At 37.6% G+C, this 16,437-nt stretch overlaps 1 protein-coding gene across 4 annotated transcripts in view; it reads left to right on the forward strand.

The window, feature by feature from the left end:
* Positions 1 to 16,437, forward strand: part of ULK4 (unc-51 like kinase 4) — a 191,974-nt gene that overhangs the window by 57,746 nt on the left and 117,791 nt on the right. For all 4 annotated transcript variants that reach the window (XM_065665495.1, XM_065665494.1, XM_065665497.1 and 1 more), the window contains 6 exons: positions 1,352 to 1,473; positions 1,793 to 1,849; positions 5,814 to 5,865; positions 5,956 to 6,050; positions 13,955 to 14,006; positions 14,106 to 14,250. In XM_065665495.1, the coding sequence (XP_065521567.1) occupies positions 1,352 to 1,473; positions 1,793 to 1,849; positions 5,814 to 5,865; positions 5,956 to 6,050; positions 13,955 to 14,006; positions 14,106 to 14,250 (523 nt within the window). The remainder of the gene's footprint in view (positions 1 to 1,351; positions 1,474 to 1,792; positions 1,850 to 5,813; positions 5,866 to 5,955; positions 6,051 to 13,954; positions 14,007 to 14,105; positions 14,251 to 16,437) is intronic.

A 16,437-nucleotide genomic window follows, 5' to 3' on the forward strand; every position in this document is an offset into this window, starting at 1 on the left:
TGCCATTCCTGCTTATGCTGAAAACTGAACTCCATGGGAGCAGAAAAAAAGCATTGGTATTATTCAACATGAATAAAGTGTGACTCTACTCTGAAAGAAAGGGCCTTTTCTGGCATAAAAATAATGTAAAATACTGAATCATGTTCTTTATTTGTATAATGTCTCTGTGACTTCCTTTTTACACTTTTGTGCAGCTCTCATTAGGGTAAAAATACAGTAAGTGTCCTCAAGACAGGATTTGGCTTTTTATATTTTCAGGCTATAGGTCCAGAATTTCCTTCTTTGCATATGAGCTGTGAGTTTTCTCCTGCTGCTTCTATTCTTTATCCCATGCATAGCCTTGCTTTTCTGGGACAATGTAACACAAACTTAGCATGGTCTTGCTTTTCTGGGACAGTGTAACACAAACTCAGCGTAACGTTCCTTGATTTTTTTGTATGTTTCTTCTGAAGTTTGAAGTATAATTTTCACTACTGCAATTAAAATTTTATTCCCTCATTATTTTGTTTGAGGTTTGCTATGGGGGCAAATAAGTTCTTTTATTGACCTTCTGCTATCTCCTTTATGAGAAGATGAGAATTCAGGTTGCTTTAGGTCACTTGCATTATTGTTAATCTTGCGTATGAGAATGCCTAAGGAAGTTGCGAATGCTCCATCCCTGGGAGTGTTCTAGGCCAGGGTGGATGGGGCTTGGAGCAACCTGGTCTAGTGTGAGGTATTCCTGCCCATGGCAGGGGGCTAGAACTGGGTGATCTTAGGGTCCTTTCTGACCCAAACCATTTTATGATTCTATGACAATGTATGTGTGCGTGGCTAGTGGAGGGATCTTTTATGGGGGGAGGATGCTTGTGTCTTTCTTCCAGTGGTACTATGCTGCAGGAAAAAACATACTGCTTGAGCATGATGTCACCCACTAATCATGATGAATTCAGCTCTTGCTCAGCTAGAATGTCATGAGAAATTTGCTTCTTATTTCACTGGAAATAGAATTGCATTCATAGAATTTCAAGAACATAATTCCATGTATATGTAGCCACCTAAAGCCAGTGTATGTTCACCCTGCCAAGAGGGGTTTTCATCTTTGCTTTTGTACCTGCCTGACGTTTCTATCCTCACCTTTACGATCACATTTATGCGCCTGCCTCTGTAGTCAGAACCTGGCTGAGAACAGAGCTGGGAAAAAGTGCTGGATCAGCCTGATTTATCATGCAGTCACAGGAGCATTACCTTCAGCAGGAGGGGGGAGACCGGATTGAACAGAGGATACTGGAACAAAGCTGGTTTATATGTCGTTTGCTGCTGTTTAGTAAAGCAATTGCATCAGAACAGTCTCAAATGTTATTTTCTGTAGGTGACATTCTCACTGCCTTAACTAATGTCTCTGGACGGAAACACCCATCAACAGTTCAGGCCAAACAGCTGAAGATGTGCCTTCCTATGATGCCTGTAGTGCTGCATCTTGTGACATCCCAGGTAGATTTTTCTTCCAAAAATTGTTAAACACAGGACAAATTCTTGCAGTTTCCCAAAATCTAATTTCTGCTGGTCACGATCAGAATGGATAAAATAGAGCTTTTATTAATTTCTGGATATTTCGAGTATTCCAGCTATACCACAGCATTAAAGATGTAAGCCTTGTTTTAGCGCATTACCAGACAGCTCCAATGATAGAAGCAAATACGTATTTTGTCCTCTTTTTTTAACATGACTCTGAAACAGAGGTTTTACTTATTCTGGTCATAAGATACACATTTAATGCATTTTTTTTTCAACTTTTGCTAAATCCAAACAGGTATTTCGTCCCCAGATAGTCACAGAGGAGTTTCTTTTCAACTGTGGGACCTTACTTGTGAGTATAGCTGTCCTAGTTAAATCTCATTTACAAAATACACATACACATAACATTGGGGGAATTATTTTAATGTAACAAAATTACATTAAAACTTAATGTAATAAAGTTCCATTAAATTTATAAATTGTAGAGATAACTTGATTCTGAATATTAAATTTAAGTTTTGATTATATTAAAAACTGTTTATTAGAAAAGATTTTCACTAGTGATCCATTGGGTCAAAGGGAAAATGCTCTATCTGGTATTCAAGTATAGAGAAACTCTGCACGTGTCTAACAAACTGAGAATTTCCTGTGTGCATTATATTAAGAGTAGAAAAGTTTAGTTCTGAATTACACAGAATATTTTTTGTAGAATTTTATGCTGGTATTTTACGAGTAGGAATGGAAGATGAATTATAATCTAATCTCTGTTTTTAGAAATTCTTTCCTTTTGTCACTTTTTTCCTCTTCAGTACTTTTACACTGTATTTAATTGATGAAAAGCTGAGTACTATACGCTACAGAGCTGTTTGTCTCATGCTATCATCTACAACCTATTTATGACATTAGCAATAGGAGATTAACTGTGCCATGGGATAGCAAAAATGCAGTATTACTGTTGTAATGCAGTTTCCTCCTAGGAAAACAGTTGTTTCTGCTAAATGAGAAAAAAAAGCAAGTTCTAAAATTCTGTATCAGAGTTAAGCTAATACTTTTAAGTATATGGATTCCTAAATGCCAACGGGGTATTTACTTCCACAACAGCGCGAAGAAATGCTTCACCACAAGCAGCTAGATTAAAGTTTACTGTTCACATTCACTTTTCTTTCTCCTTTGCCTCTTGATTCCAAGAAAATATGGGTTTAATTTGGCTCTACTAAAATATTTGTATAAAAATTAGCATTAGGATGACTGAAAACATTTTTCAGCTGCCAATGTTGAATTGCAAAGCCCTTCCTCTCCTTGAAGCATATGTAACTATGTTGTAGATTTATGAATGGTTTCCCATCAACTTTCTAGAAAGTGAAATTCTTTGTCACCAATATAGGTACAGCAGACCAGGTACCATGTAAGTTTTATTTTCATGTTTGTTACTCCAGTTTGCTTGAACTACTAACTGAGGAAGTCAGGCTATTTTTACTAGAACAGCTTTTGTTTCAGATCAGGGAGGAGAAGATTGCTTTAATGAATATTTCCTCCGTCTTAGAATCATAGAACCACAGACAACCAGGTTGGAAAAGCCCTTTCAGCTTACCCAGTCCAACCATTCCCCAGCACTGCCAAGGCCACCACTGCCCCATGGCACTGAGGCCTCGTCTCCACGCTGTGTGAACACTTTCAGGGCCGGTGCCTGCAGCCCTGCCCTGGGCAGCCTGTTCCAATGCCTGAGCACCCTCTGGGGCAGGAATTGTTCCCCAGCTCCATCTAAACCTGCCCTGGTGCAGCTTGAGGCCGTTTCCTCTTGTCCCATCCCTTGTTCCTTGGGAGCAGAGCCCAGCCCCTCCTGGCTCCATCCTCCTGTGAGGCAGTTGTAGGGAGCGATCAGGTCCCCCTGAGCCTTCTCTTCTCCAGACTGAACCCCCCCAGGTCCCTCAGCCGTTCCCCATCACACTTGTGCTCCAGGCCCTGCACTGGCTCCGTTGCCCTTCTCCGGCCCTGCTCCAGCACCTCAATGTCTCTCTTGCAGTGAGGGGCCCAGAACTGAACACAGGATTCGAGGCACATCCTCACCAGTGCCCAGCACAGGGGCACAATCCCTGCTCTGGCCCTGCTGCCGTGCTGGTGCTGATCCAGGCCAGGATGCTGGTGGCTTCCTGGCTGCCTTGGCACAAGCTGCTCGTGTTCAACTCCCCCAGGGCCTTTTCCAGGAGCAGCTTTCCAGCCACTCTTCCCCAAGCCTGGAGCATTGCATGGGGTGGTTGTGGCCCAAGCGCAGGACCCAGCACTTTGCCTTGTTGAACGTCATCCTTTTGGCCACAGCCTATCAATCCAGCCTTCTGTCTCCATCAAACAAGACAATTCAGGACCTTACATATCCTATTTCAATTTATGCATGAAAAAGGGAGTATATTTGCATGAAAAGTAATATATCTGAAAAATTATTATCAAATTTGAATCCATTTTATATAACTGTGTTATGACATGACTAATAGAATTAATTCTGGAAGACTAACTATCCATTCTATCAGGCAAAAGTCTACTCTGGAATTTCGTATTTAACAGCATTCCCTCTGATACCTAGAAAGGGACATTTTGATCATTAGTCTGTACTTTTTCAGGGTAGTGTGCTACAACTGAGACCTCTAAGGCTTTAGCAAGTCAGTCTTCCTTTCTTTCTTCCTTTTCTGATTTATTCAGAAATCTTACTCTTGACAATAAGAAATGATTAGGGGCAGAAAGAGTTGCTTGGGATCTGGAAGGAAAAGAGAAATTTTCCTGTAGCTGTTGTTCATTGAGATTGTTGGAGTTTTTTTTCCTTGCTGCTTTGAAGTTATTTCCATCATCTGTAATTTTCAGTAGTGTTGTGCAAAGAAATTGAGAGGGAGTCAGGATAGTCCTTTCATGTTTTCAGCTTGCAATAGAACTACACAGAGGTATAATTAGGTGCCCCAAAGGCACAGCTAATAGTAGGCTCCTAGTGGAGTGCGTAGGGCACAGGCTCACCTGTAGCAGAATACACATACCATTCCGCTCTGTTGCTTAAAAACACCCAGATAGCTGTTGTTTTGTATAAATACATCTTCTTGTGTCTCTAATACAAAATTAAGGAAATAGGCATTAGTAGCCAGAACAATTTTCGCACCAACGATATTGATCTTTCCAAATTGGTCTCGAGACTATGGTTAAGTGTGAAACTGTCTTAAATGAGCAAACAAAATAATTTACTCTTTTCCAGAACAAGTTACTTAGGTAATAACAAGTGTTTTCCTTCAACTGGTTAGGAAGATAACATGACATTTATTTTTATAGAAGCAGTTGGCTTTTATGACTGCCTCTGAGATGTATTTAAATTATGAAAAATAGAATTAGTTTCTAACTGTATTTTTAATTAGAGAAGAAACTTTCAGGTGTTTCTTACGTACTGAGAAAAAGATAACCCACCTAGACACATCTGCAAACTTACTATATAATAACAAAAGTTTAGTTGATAGGGAAATATAAAACAAGCATAATTTTCTTAATGCTTTACATCATACAAATAAATAGATATATGGTGCAAATTGAAAATGAGAAAGATGTTTGTCCATGGTAAATTCGCTGTGCATTAAATACTGCATTAGTAAAAAAGATTATACTGTAAACTCTGCTGAGATTTTTTTCCTTCTTTAGCAAATGTTAATGTCTTTTGCATCCCTGTGACATAAACAGCTGTGCATAGAAATGAAAGGAAAAGAGTGAAATCAAGATTAAAAGGCAAAAGAGTACAGGGTCTATTTATTTAACCCAGATTATGAATATTTATTCCTGTTCCTCAAAATGCAGTTTTGTGTCTTCTCCGGCGTGTAATTGTAGCCATAGTGTGTGTAGTATGCACAGAGATCAAAAAGATGGTATAAATAACAGAAAATTGCATTTTCTGAAGGGTCTTTGGTCTTTGTGAGCTATTTTAACATAGCCATGTCCAAGGTAGTTCATAGTCTTCAAAGAAATTACAGTTTTCTGTTAACAACAAAGACATTTAATTGCTGTTTAGCTGGAAATGTTACTGTTCCTGACATTAGTCAGAGTAATAGTTCTTACTGTACTCTACATTTAAGTGTCCAGCAGCATTACAGACATGCAAAATCACATTATAGAGGCTAGATCATTGATTCTCTTAGTCTTTCATATCTTAATTATTATGATAGTGTTTCCTAATGTAGGTGTTTTAACATTTTGTATTTACACAGTTCCTTAAAGAACTAAATGTTGTAATTATTCAGTGATTTCTTTATTTTGGTTTCTAAAGTGTTTTAACATAAATGCTGCTTCTTCTGTAGAATTTTACCAGATCGATAGATTCAGGAGAAACAAACTTGGATGGAGCAATAGGTAAGGCAACCGATGATACTGCAGTGCTTTTACATGCAGACGTTCTGTTGCATTTTATAAAGAAATACAATGATTTTTTTTTACCAATAGGACAAGCTGCATCAGAAGAATTTATTAAAACTACTTTATCCACCTTGGAAGCAATAACACAGCATCCTGTCTTGTTGACAGCCCATCGCTTGACTGTAAGTCTGGCAACAAATTAAAGATTTGCAGGCTAATAGGCCTAATTCCTTGGATAAACAGAATGTATCGAAAATATAGACACTGTGAAATATGACTTAAAATGTAGTGTGGGTCTGTTTGACAGTAAAATCTGCTATTCTTTACAGAGAGATTTAATTTTCAAAGCAGCAGGAAGGCATTCTGACTCAATTTACTGTATTTAATTGATAAGTTGGAGGGAGAATAAAAAGGGCTTGAAGTTTAGAAATAGCAGGTCTTGAAATGATTTCCATGCAAATTTACAGCACGTGGTTCTAGAAGTTTTTCTTCAGCCTCATAGCTTGGAAAGATCACCTCTGAGGGTTGATCATCCTTTTTCATCAATACCTCTCCTGATGAGATCATCAATAACACTTAATGGTGTTTTGTTGTTTGTGTAACAGATTGCTTGCTAAAGCTTGCATTATTAGGGCCACAACCACATACTGTAAGCTTCTTAGATCACTAACATTCATTTTCTTTGAAGTTTTTGGTTAAATGATTTTTACCGTGAGCTAAATTTTACTGTGACCTGGAGGCAGAATAACTATGTTGTGAAACGGTTGTCAGCGAATCAGGAGGTCTTAATGTCTGCATCAGTGTTTCACAACTTGTAACCTGTACTAATGTGTTTTTTCCGACAGAATTCCCACCAGGAGTTTAACCCCCCCATAGTTACTGGGGTGAACATTTAATTAAAACTGAAATTTATGTGTTCGTATTGGAATTAGGTTAAGGGAATACTCAAATCTCTTACATCAAGAAAGGCATTAGCGAACTGTAATACATAGGAAAGTGTGATCTTAGGGATTGTGCTAGATAGGAATGGGTGATCTTAGAAATAAAGGCTGTTTAGGAGTTGGATCCTATTTGGTGTGTATGTTAGTTGAGTATTTAAACTCTTAATAAGTGAAAATATAAATTGGAACTTAAATAAACTTAATGTTTCTTTTCATTTATGCTCACACAAGAGTGTGGTGTACAAGAGAATGGTCTTCATGCACAAAAATGTAACCAGTTAATAGTCAGAGGGGAAATAGTACAGAACTGACCTGACAGTTCAATTCACTTCAAAGTTATATGGCAAATGATGTTCTAGAAAAGAAATGCAAATGTAGGTGAGGTATGAATGCCTGTTGATACCCCCTACAATGCCTGTCAGCCCGCAAAATACTGTATTATGATTGTACATTTCTAAAAGTAATTGTTTTACTTCTGTGGGTTATCAGTGTGTCTTATACTGACAGAAATTGTACCATGTTTTATGGAGGCCCATCAGCATTTACTGAGATTGCAATACCTTGTGTCAGCACATTAAATAAAACTCCCCTAGCTATTTAATGGTCTGATGGATTTTCCCAGGAAAAATAACTCCAAGGATATATCTCCCTTTTACAACTGTTCTTTCCCTGCTCCCATCCCCACATTTAGCAGACCATTATATTGAAGCCAGGGAATGATTGTCCCACTGTCTTTTAAGTAGCAGTATGTGACTTCTATTTAAGTACCTACATTTCTGAGGAACAGTTTTCTTCATCACATACATTGAAAAGTTTAGATGTTTGTTTAAAATCCATCCGAGCATATCAGTTAACCGTAGCTAGCCAGAGATGAAACTTCCTACCTGTCCAGTGCTCATAAATATACCACTTTTGTAGAATAGTTTCCCTGATTCAGAATGGGAATATAGAGAAATTTATTAAATAGAAGTAATTATTAATTACTTTGTCAATGAACAAGTTACATTTTTTGACAAAAGAAAATCTATTACTTGACTCATTTTCATGAATAACAGTTCTTCCTAATTTAAAAGAGCCCTCCTGACACTCAGCACAAGTCACTCAGACACAAAGTGGAGAAATTCTCTTGTATTTGGTATGTAAAATTCAGGAAATTGTCCACTGTAATTAATAATCTCTAAGCACATCTGCCACTAGCGGTGCAAACAGTAATTAGTTTAATACTATTTATGAAGTCTAGTGTGCTAATTATACTCAAATGCACAGCATACATTACTTAAGAGGAAAGTGGTACTTCATCTTCTATGATGCATGCAGACCATTTTTAGAATTGCTGTTACTCAAGGGAGATCTTCTAATTGCTGCTTGCTGGGCATGACTGGAATCTATGAATAGAAATGTCAGCGCCTGGAGAATCTTGGTGCTTTCTTAGAAAGTGGAAGCAAGACATGTTTGAGCTTCCAGATTGATATTTAACAGTGGTTAATAGGAAAATCTCTTATTGGAGGGAAGTGTGTATCCTGGGCTGATCTCTAAAGCCTGGATTGCTCATTTAGACAAAGTTGGTTACAAACAGCATTTTATGGAGAGGGTGAGGGGAAGGCCCAAACCATCCTCTTGAGAGGATGCACTTCTTTTTTTCACTACAACTGTGACATTGCTTTAAAGTCTCCAATCAGAAATTAAATGCGTTTCTAATAAAGTGTAATGAACTTAATAAAAAAGTTACTCTTTGTCAGGGACTGCAGTGATAGGACAAGGAGTGATGGGTTCAGACTGAAACAGGGCAAGTTCAGGTTAGATCTAAGGCAGAAGCTCTTCCCTGTGAGGGTGCTGAGGCGCTGGCACAGGGTGCCCAGAGAAGCTGTGGCTGCCCCATCCCTGGCAGTGTTCAAGGTTGGACACAGGGGCTTGGAGCAACCTGGTCTAGTGGTGGTGTCCCTGTCCATGGCAGGGGGTCTGAACTGGATGATTGTAACAATCTTACAACCCAAACCAGTCTGAGATTCTATGATACTGTGAGGTTATTTTAAGCAAGCAGACCTGGTGAGGTTTTCAGTTTGGTTCTGGTTTTAGTTTTAGCTGCAGTGGAAATTGTGTAAGTTAATAAGAATTCAAGAGCAATGCTTCAGGTTAGCTTCTTCTTTGAGAAGAAAAGAATTTCTTGTTCTGGTTTTTAGTTCATGTTTGAGTTGCCTTTGTGTCCTGAACAAAATTGAATAAATGGATGTTTTGTGATCAAATTTCTGATTACCATCAACTTGAAGTCAGTTATTGAGGAGATTCATTTCTGTGGGGACTGGCTGTATTGTGTATTGCTGACTGTGATAACATCAAGGGAAATTAATTGAAAGTGCTCAAATGAAAGACAGTAGTGAGGAGTAATTTCATTTGCATGCAGTTGTGTGCATTTTTACGAGATACAGAGGGAAGATGAATGATAAGTGTGACTTGGCAAATTTTGGCAAAACTGTGGATTTTTCAGGTATGCAAATCTGATGATGAGGGCCACCAGACTGGAGTGGAATATAACTCCTGGTTTCTTAAACTGACGCAAGGCCAACTGCCTATTTCCTTCATGTACTTAAAATGCAAAAATACTTATTAAATTCAGATAATAAGTGTTATAATAATATTTATTTTCAGATTTTGGTAAAGATTTAGATATAATTAACTAGAAGAATTCTGTGCTGACTGTATTTTTTTCTTTATTAAGTCTATGTATTTGCCTGAAAAAGGACGTCTGCTGATTCAAAGCACTTTGAACAGTGATGAAGTTCATGATGGCAGGCAGTTCCTGTGGGAGTCCTTTCTATACTCTTAACTAGCTCTCAAAAATGATCTGTATACTTTTTTACTCAAAGCATGAAAGTTCTCTAGTTGAGCCAGAAGCTGTCAGGAATGATTGTCCTCTGCAAGGTTTTAAAACTTACTTTTAAAAACAGCTAAAATAAAAGCATGCTGAACATGATGGGTTGCTTGATGGGAAGTCAAGGAAAAAGCGGTATGACATGGAAATCTACTGGTTGACAATATAAGAGCTATTTTCACCAAAGATGGCAACAGAAGAATAGAAACTTCCATAAGTGCTTTTTTTCCTGCTCATCTTCGTCTCTTCTTGGTTGAGCATCAGTGGTGTTCTTCATCCACAGGCTCTTCTGATCTAACCACTGACACCTTAATTTTGTCAGTGTAGGATATGACTGTATTAACATCTTGTAGAGCATTTCTTCAGTTGCTTCCCCTTTTGAAGTTGATTGAAATTCTACACCCTGTGTGGCTCTCTGTCCATTAGGCTAATCCACATGACGGGAGACTTTTTTTGTGAAAGCAGTTCTGCACTAATTGACATGCAGAGTCAGTTGATCAGTGCTGTCTCTTCCCAGAAGGGAAAAAACCAGCATCTCAGTGAAGATGCTGAGGTTCTGAAGACTTTCCCCCCAAAATTACAGAAATGTCATCCTTCTCCCAAATTCATTCTAACATGTATTAGATTATTTCTTTTTCTATGACATTCTGAGAGATTACTGGCACTATTAAAACATTGAGGAGCATGCTGTGCCTCCAGCAGATTCTTTAAGGAATATGAAGGCAGCATGATCTTAATTCCATGGTCACTTCCAACAATGACTTTGTGGAATTTTAATGAGAATAAATGTCAAGGTGATGTTGGATGTTTTGGGTCTTACATGTGACTGGAAAAAGGGTTTGGGAGCTGCTGGTCTTTGCTTTGTTGTGTTCTGCTTTGAATAGTGGATAAGGAGAACATATGTGTCATTGAAAAGAGCCAGACATCTCTAGAAAAATCTCTGAAATAAGTTAATGGGCTTTGGATATGATAGCTGCATGGAATGCATGGCATAGTTTTTTTATGTAAGTTTAATTCTGGGGTCTGATGTTCACATGAGAACAGGGTTGTTCACAAACAGTATTGGAGCAGACTTTAAGCCTCCTTAGTTCTGTCTGCCCAGTGTGATACCAGATGTCAAGACTTTGGCCTTAACCATCGATTGGAAGAGCTCTGAAACTCAGTTGTAATCAAGGGAGAGATTTTTTTAAGATGGGAATGTTAGCTGTATAAAGGTAAGTTATGCGGCCTTGAGAAGGCTGTTAAGGTATCCATATAGACATAGCATAAATTGTAGGGGATAACAAGTAGGTTTACTTTGCTTATATGCTAGTTCATTAATACATGATAGTTGCAGGTGTATGTTGAATAGCTGAATACATCCTTGCCAACTAGCACAAGTGAATGGAAGTTTAGTTCTCCATCACCATTTTGGGGGTACCTTGGCTCGATAGGGATTTAGTGTATTGGATCCTTCAACTGAGCCCTTGCAGGCTTGGTGAGGTAAAGTAAAGCTAAGGCAATGCTTACTTCTTTCTATCAAAGCAGGCACATATTTAGGATGCAGGCTTTGTGTCTGACATCTCCTAAACAGTGGAGACAAGCAGAGAAGGACTGAAGGTATAGTTGTCTTTCAAACCCCTTCTGATAGCTGGTGAATATTCTGAAACCATGGCTTGTCTCTCTTTCTTTTTTGTGGGTTAAAGTAACATACAGGCTTTGCATAAGAATTTCTGTAAGAATTATGCCTTGTTTTCAAAAGATATGATTTTTGTAAGTTACATAATACTGCAGACAAGTGAGTACAGGTTTTGCTGGGCACTGTCCCTCGCTAGTACTCAGTGGATGTTATGGAGACAGATGTTCTGCTTTTGGACAGTATACTTGAATTTCCGAAGTGTTTTTGACAAAGTCATGCAGCAAAGAGTCTTCAAATCCATCAGTGGCCCTTCCTCTTACCCCCTGACAGATCAACTTCTTCTAACTGGGTAGAATTTACGAAGTACAGAATAGAGATCAGTATAAAAAGTATAGGTATATTAAGAATTGCGCCTCACAAAGATCTGTGTTGCAACATGTACTATTTATAACTAATCCAGAAAAGGGAATGAATATGTAGGTGACAGAACTGACTGATGGCACGAAATTATTCACGGTAGTGAAAATTAAAACTGACAGAAGAGTTGCAGAAGGTTTCAAGGTATTGAGTGAAAGGACAATATAATGACATATAATTCAATACTGATAAATGTCAAGTGACACACATGGGGAAAATCATTCCAACTGTGCATATGCAGTGTCAAGCTGTAAACTATTTTAACTGTTCTGGGGATCTGTGAGCATAATTTTTCTATGAAGATGATAGCTTTATACTCAGCAGTAATCACAAAGATGAGGTTATTAGAAAAGACTGGTAAAAGATCAGGCAGAAAAGCAGAGAACATCACTACACCCTGGTAAGTCCATGGTGCCCTCAAGCCTTGAATATTGAATACAGTTGTGGTCATTCACTCTCAAAGGAAATGAAGCTTTACAAGAAAAACTGCAGCTCAGTGAAGTGAGGAGGGACTGAAGGATAAAAACTGCAGCTTAGAAGCTAAAGACTTGAGAGTATAGAATTATGAATGGCATGGGAAAGACTAATTGGCAATAATTGTTTGTGGTTTACATAAAACAAGATTAAGTGGATATCAAGTTAGCTGCTTTAAACTAAACAAGGAAGTGCCTTTTCATACAGCATAATTGAATTGTAAAATTCATTGCTGTAGGTATTGCACATGCTAAAAGTACTAGTACATTTAAGATAGGATTGGACAAATATATAGGAGAAAAGGCTAGCAAGCACTATGAAATGCAAAAATACAGATTCAGCATCAGATTAGGAAACTTCTTAACACAAGAATTACTTTACTAGAAACTAGATTTGTGCTTTATGCTTGGTCTGTTTTTCCTACTCTTTTTCTACTCATTTCCAGTTGTCAGGAACAAGATACATAGTATTATCTATGTAGGTTTAAAAGCTATTTGTACCTGCAGTAGTTTTACTTCTATACCTCAAGCAGTCCTCTACTTTTTTTATTGAAAGTATGTAACAAAGACAATTTCTGGTAGGTTTTTCAGAAGAGAGAAAAGACTAAATGAATCCTTTAATGTCAGAGATTGATTTAACAGAGAGAGACCACCAGCAAGCAATGAAATAATTGCTAACTTCATTCAGTGACCCCTTTTCATACATACTTTCAGCTTCTATAGATGTTTTGTAATAGTAGCTGCAGAAATCTAGGAATTCCACCTTCGAGCATTAATCACTGAAAGAAAACACATGGAGGATTGTTATAACACAGTCTTGTTAAACCAAATCCTGTCCATGGTGTAGTGAGAACCTGCACAGTAATTTTACTTGTATAAGTAAATCCAAGAGCAAGCTGTGTATCCATGATGCTTACTTAAGAGTTGTAGGGCTGTCTGTCCATCCTCTCCCTAAAACCAAAGGATGTCCTGTCTAAATAAATTATATTTTACCAATGACTTAAGATTTAGCAATTAATTCTCTTATAGAGACTACTAATAATAAATTATTTTTATAATATTAGATATATAAAACTGACTTATAGCAAGGTTTGCCATAAGTTGATTTCAGATGGAACTAAGCTGACTAGTTCTGTGACAGATGGTTGGGTTAGGGCAGCAATACACTCATGGACAATAAATAGTTGACTGTTTTTTGGTTGTTTTTTTTTTCTTTTCATATATAAGTTTTAAGTCTGTATATTTAAATTTTAATGGAAGACTGTGTATTATCAGAGTGGAAGAAATTAATATTTTATGAAGTCTCTGTTAAAGCTTAAGGATATTTCATTAGAGGTAGTACATCCTTCCTGATGCATTTTAGTTCTGTGCAGGTTTGTTTTAGGACATGTCTTCTGAACTCTATTGAATAGTTAGTTCGTGGATTAAAGCATCAGGATTAGTAGATATTATAATACTCTTTTCTCTTAATATCTTATATCTGCACCAAGTTCTGTATTTTAAATTAAAATTCACTCTCAATGAATTATACCAAAGTAATTGTTGTTTTCTAGATAAAAATACATTACTATCTGTAACTTCATGGCAGTTTACCAGAGAAAAGTGAACTTCGTGGCTTTGTAAGTGTAATTATAGATGCATTTCTGTGATTATTCATCTCTTTGATTAAGGGCTGTAGCAGTAGAATAAATGTAGATAATATAATGTATCTCTGTTGTTTTTTTCCCTTGAATACTCTAAGCCAGCTCTTTCTAATTCTCTGGTTTAGGTTGAAGACTGTATCCTTCCACCACTAGTTTCTCTGGTCCACAGTCAGAATGGTAAGTAGATAGGTACATCAGTTACAGTTTCCATGAATTCCACATTTTGTTTTCATTAGACTTCAGAGTGGTCACATTCTTGGCACCTTTATTTTCAAGTGGAATGGAGACTCTTCAGCTTGCGGTTGCTCGCAGAAACCACATCACTGCTTTTAAATCACGAGGTCATGGCTGAGGAGAAAGGGGAGAGCCTCGACTCAAACAGCAAGCTTCTGTCTCTCATTAGAGATTCATTGCTGCCTCAGTAAGTATAATATTGCTTCTGTAATGGCGAATAACTTGATAATCCATTTTGACAACATATTTGTTTTAAGTATTCTCTTTATGTTTAAATAACAAAATGAAAAGAGGAATAGCAATTAATTGCTGCCAGAGTTCTCTGCCTGATGTTTCTCTCCTAGATTTATTTGGTACTTTGTACACACAACACAAACACAACTTTGTGCAGCACTCACTTCTAATACTGTGCCTCTGGCTGCTCTTGGAGTGAAACAAGTGTCGTCTAGCTTTGGGCTGTGATTTAAATACTTCTCTTTCTTCTGCTAATAAAGTGACAACATTGTAACAGCAACATTATTTCGTCTATTTGGGATATTGTGTCCTCATGGAAAATGTTCTGAAATCATAGGGAATGGCATGTAACTTTTGATAAAGGATAATAAATAGGATGGGTTAGTCCTCCATGATCCACCCATGGGTTATTGCCTCTGGATTGCTGTCCTTTACTGCTGCCCTAAGCAACAGGAAAACCTTCCAGAAGAGTAGATGAAAACTACAGCCTGTGGGCCAGGTGTGGCCTGGAACTTCATTTATGTGGTTTGTCATCAAATGAGGCCTGTCATTTCAAACTCACTGCAGGTGAGCATGAAGACAAGCTTTCTGTGTTATACACATACATACTGTGAGCTAATAGCATCTGTGAGTAGAGGGAAGGAAAGCATGAACACAAGATCAGTACAGGAATGATAAGTCATCATTTGGGCAGTTGGAACTAGATGTTTTTAAGGTCCTTTTCAACCCAAACCATTCTGTGATTTATCTTGCACATTATTGTAATAATGCTACACAATGTGTATTTTCATGTGTGCTCCACGAAAGTTAATAATTCTAAATAGTTAGCTACTCTGAGTGACAACAGTTGTTCCCCCCCCGCCAACGTTAGGTGACTGAAGGGTGGATGGATGGATGCTGGATGATGATCAGAAACACAGTGCCTTCCCCAGAAATGGCACTGTCTCTTGCTAATTGTCTAGTATTCTTAAAGTTTGAGGATCAAAGTTCTGTCCATGCAGGATATGTGATCCTTGCTGTGTGAGAGAAAATGGGTAGGAAATATTAGAGCTCTATAGAGAAGCATATTTTCACATCTTTCTTCACATAATTTTTTTCCCCTCTGGGTAATAGGGGGTTTATCAATATGAATTAAAATGGAAAGTGGGAATATTATTTTAAAAAATAGAGTATATTAAAAGCTGTCAGATAATTTTTCTTCAGATAAGGAGAGAGACCTGGAGTCAAGCAAGACCAAATTCTGTCTTTGCTCTGAAACTTGCCCTTTGTAGTCATGCCCATCTAGTAAGGTGTTTCTCATTGAACTGGTGGGTGTGGGGGTCATGGTGATTACAAACTAGAAGGAGAAAAGGCAGTACACTCCCGTCTCCAGTATAATTAGCTCAATTGAGTGGGAGGGCTTTTCGATCTGAAACTAAATATGATCCTTTTTAGGGACTTCACCTGTGCTATCTTTGCATGCATTGCATTACGGATGTATGAAAAAGGGTCTTGAAGCAGCTCAGAATCTTGATTCCAGGTTTTAAATATTTTCAGATTCAGTTTCTTTATCTCATCAGTAGAGATGGTGATGCTTGTATTTGGAAAACCATTTAAAATTATCTCAAGAAAATACTAAAGTTTATGATATTTGCAATATATTGGAACTTAGTATAAACATTTTTACTCTATCTTAGGAGGAGAGTAAACCAGTATGTAAATCTTCTAGTGGTTCAGAAAGTGTTAAGTAGTGTCTGCATGTTTAATACATTAATTGAACCTGTGGGTCGAGCTAGCCCCTACTAAATACATTCACCTGTGGAGAGTAGATAATTAATGCAAGAAGGCACAGAGGGAACAAAAAGCCAGAGGAGGGTTTTCTGGGGAAAAAAACCCTTAAAATTCAGTTTTGATTTGAAAACATCAAAATTAAGTTTGAAGAAGGCTTTAAAAGAAACTAAGGAAAGACCAAGCAGATGCTTTGGTCTATAAAAAGAACAGAAAGGTAAGTTTTGTTTGTCAATGTTGTAGGTATGGGCAAGAAAATATTGATGGGAGGTAGGAATGAATCCACATACGCTCTCTATTGTTCTCAAAAGAAGAATGCAAAGAGATTTGGCCTAAATCTAAAGAGAAGGGAGGTATTAGATTCAGTGTAACC

This window comes from Lathamus discolor, chromosome 2 (genome assembly GCF_037157495.1).
Source record: "Lathamus discolor isolate bLatDis1 chromosome 2, bLatDis1.hap1, whole genome shotgun sequence".
Lineage (NCBI taxonomy): Eukaryota > Metazoa > Chordata > Aves > Psittaciformes > Psittacidae > Lathamus > Lathamus discolor.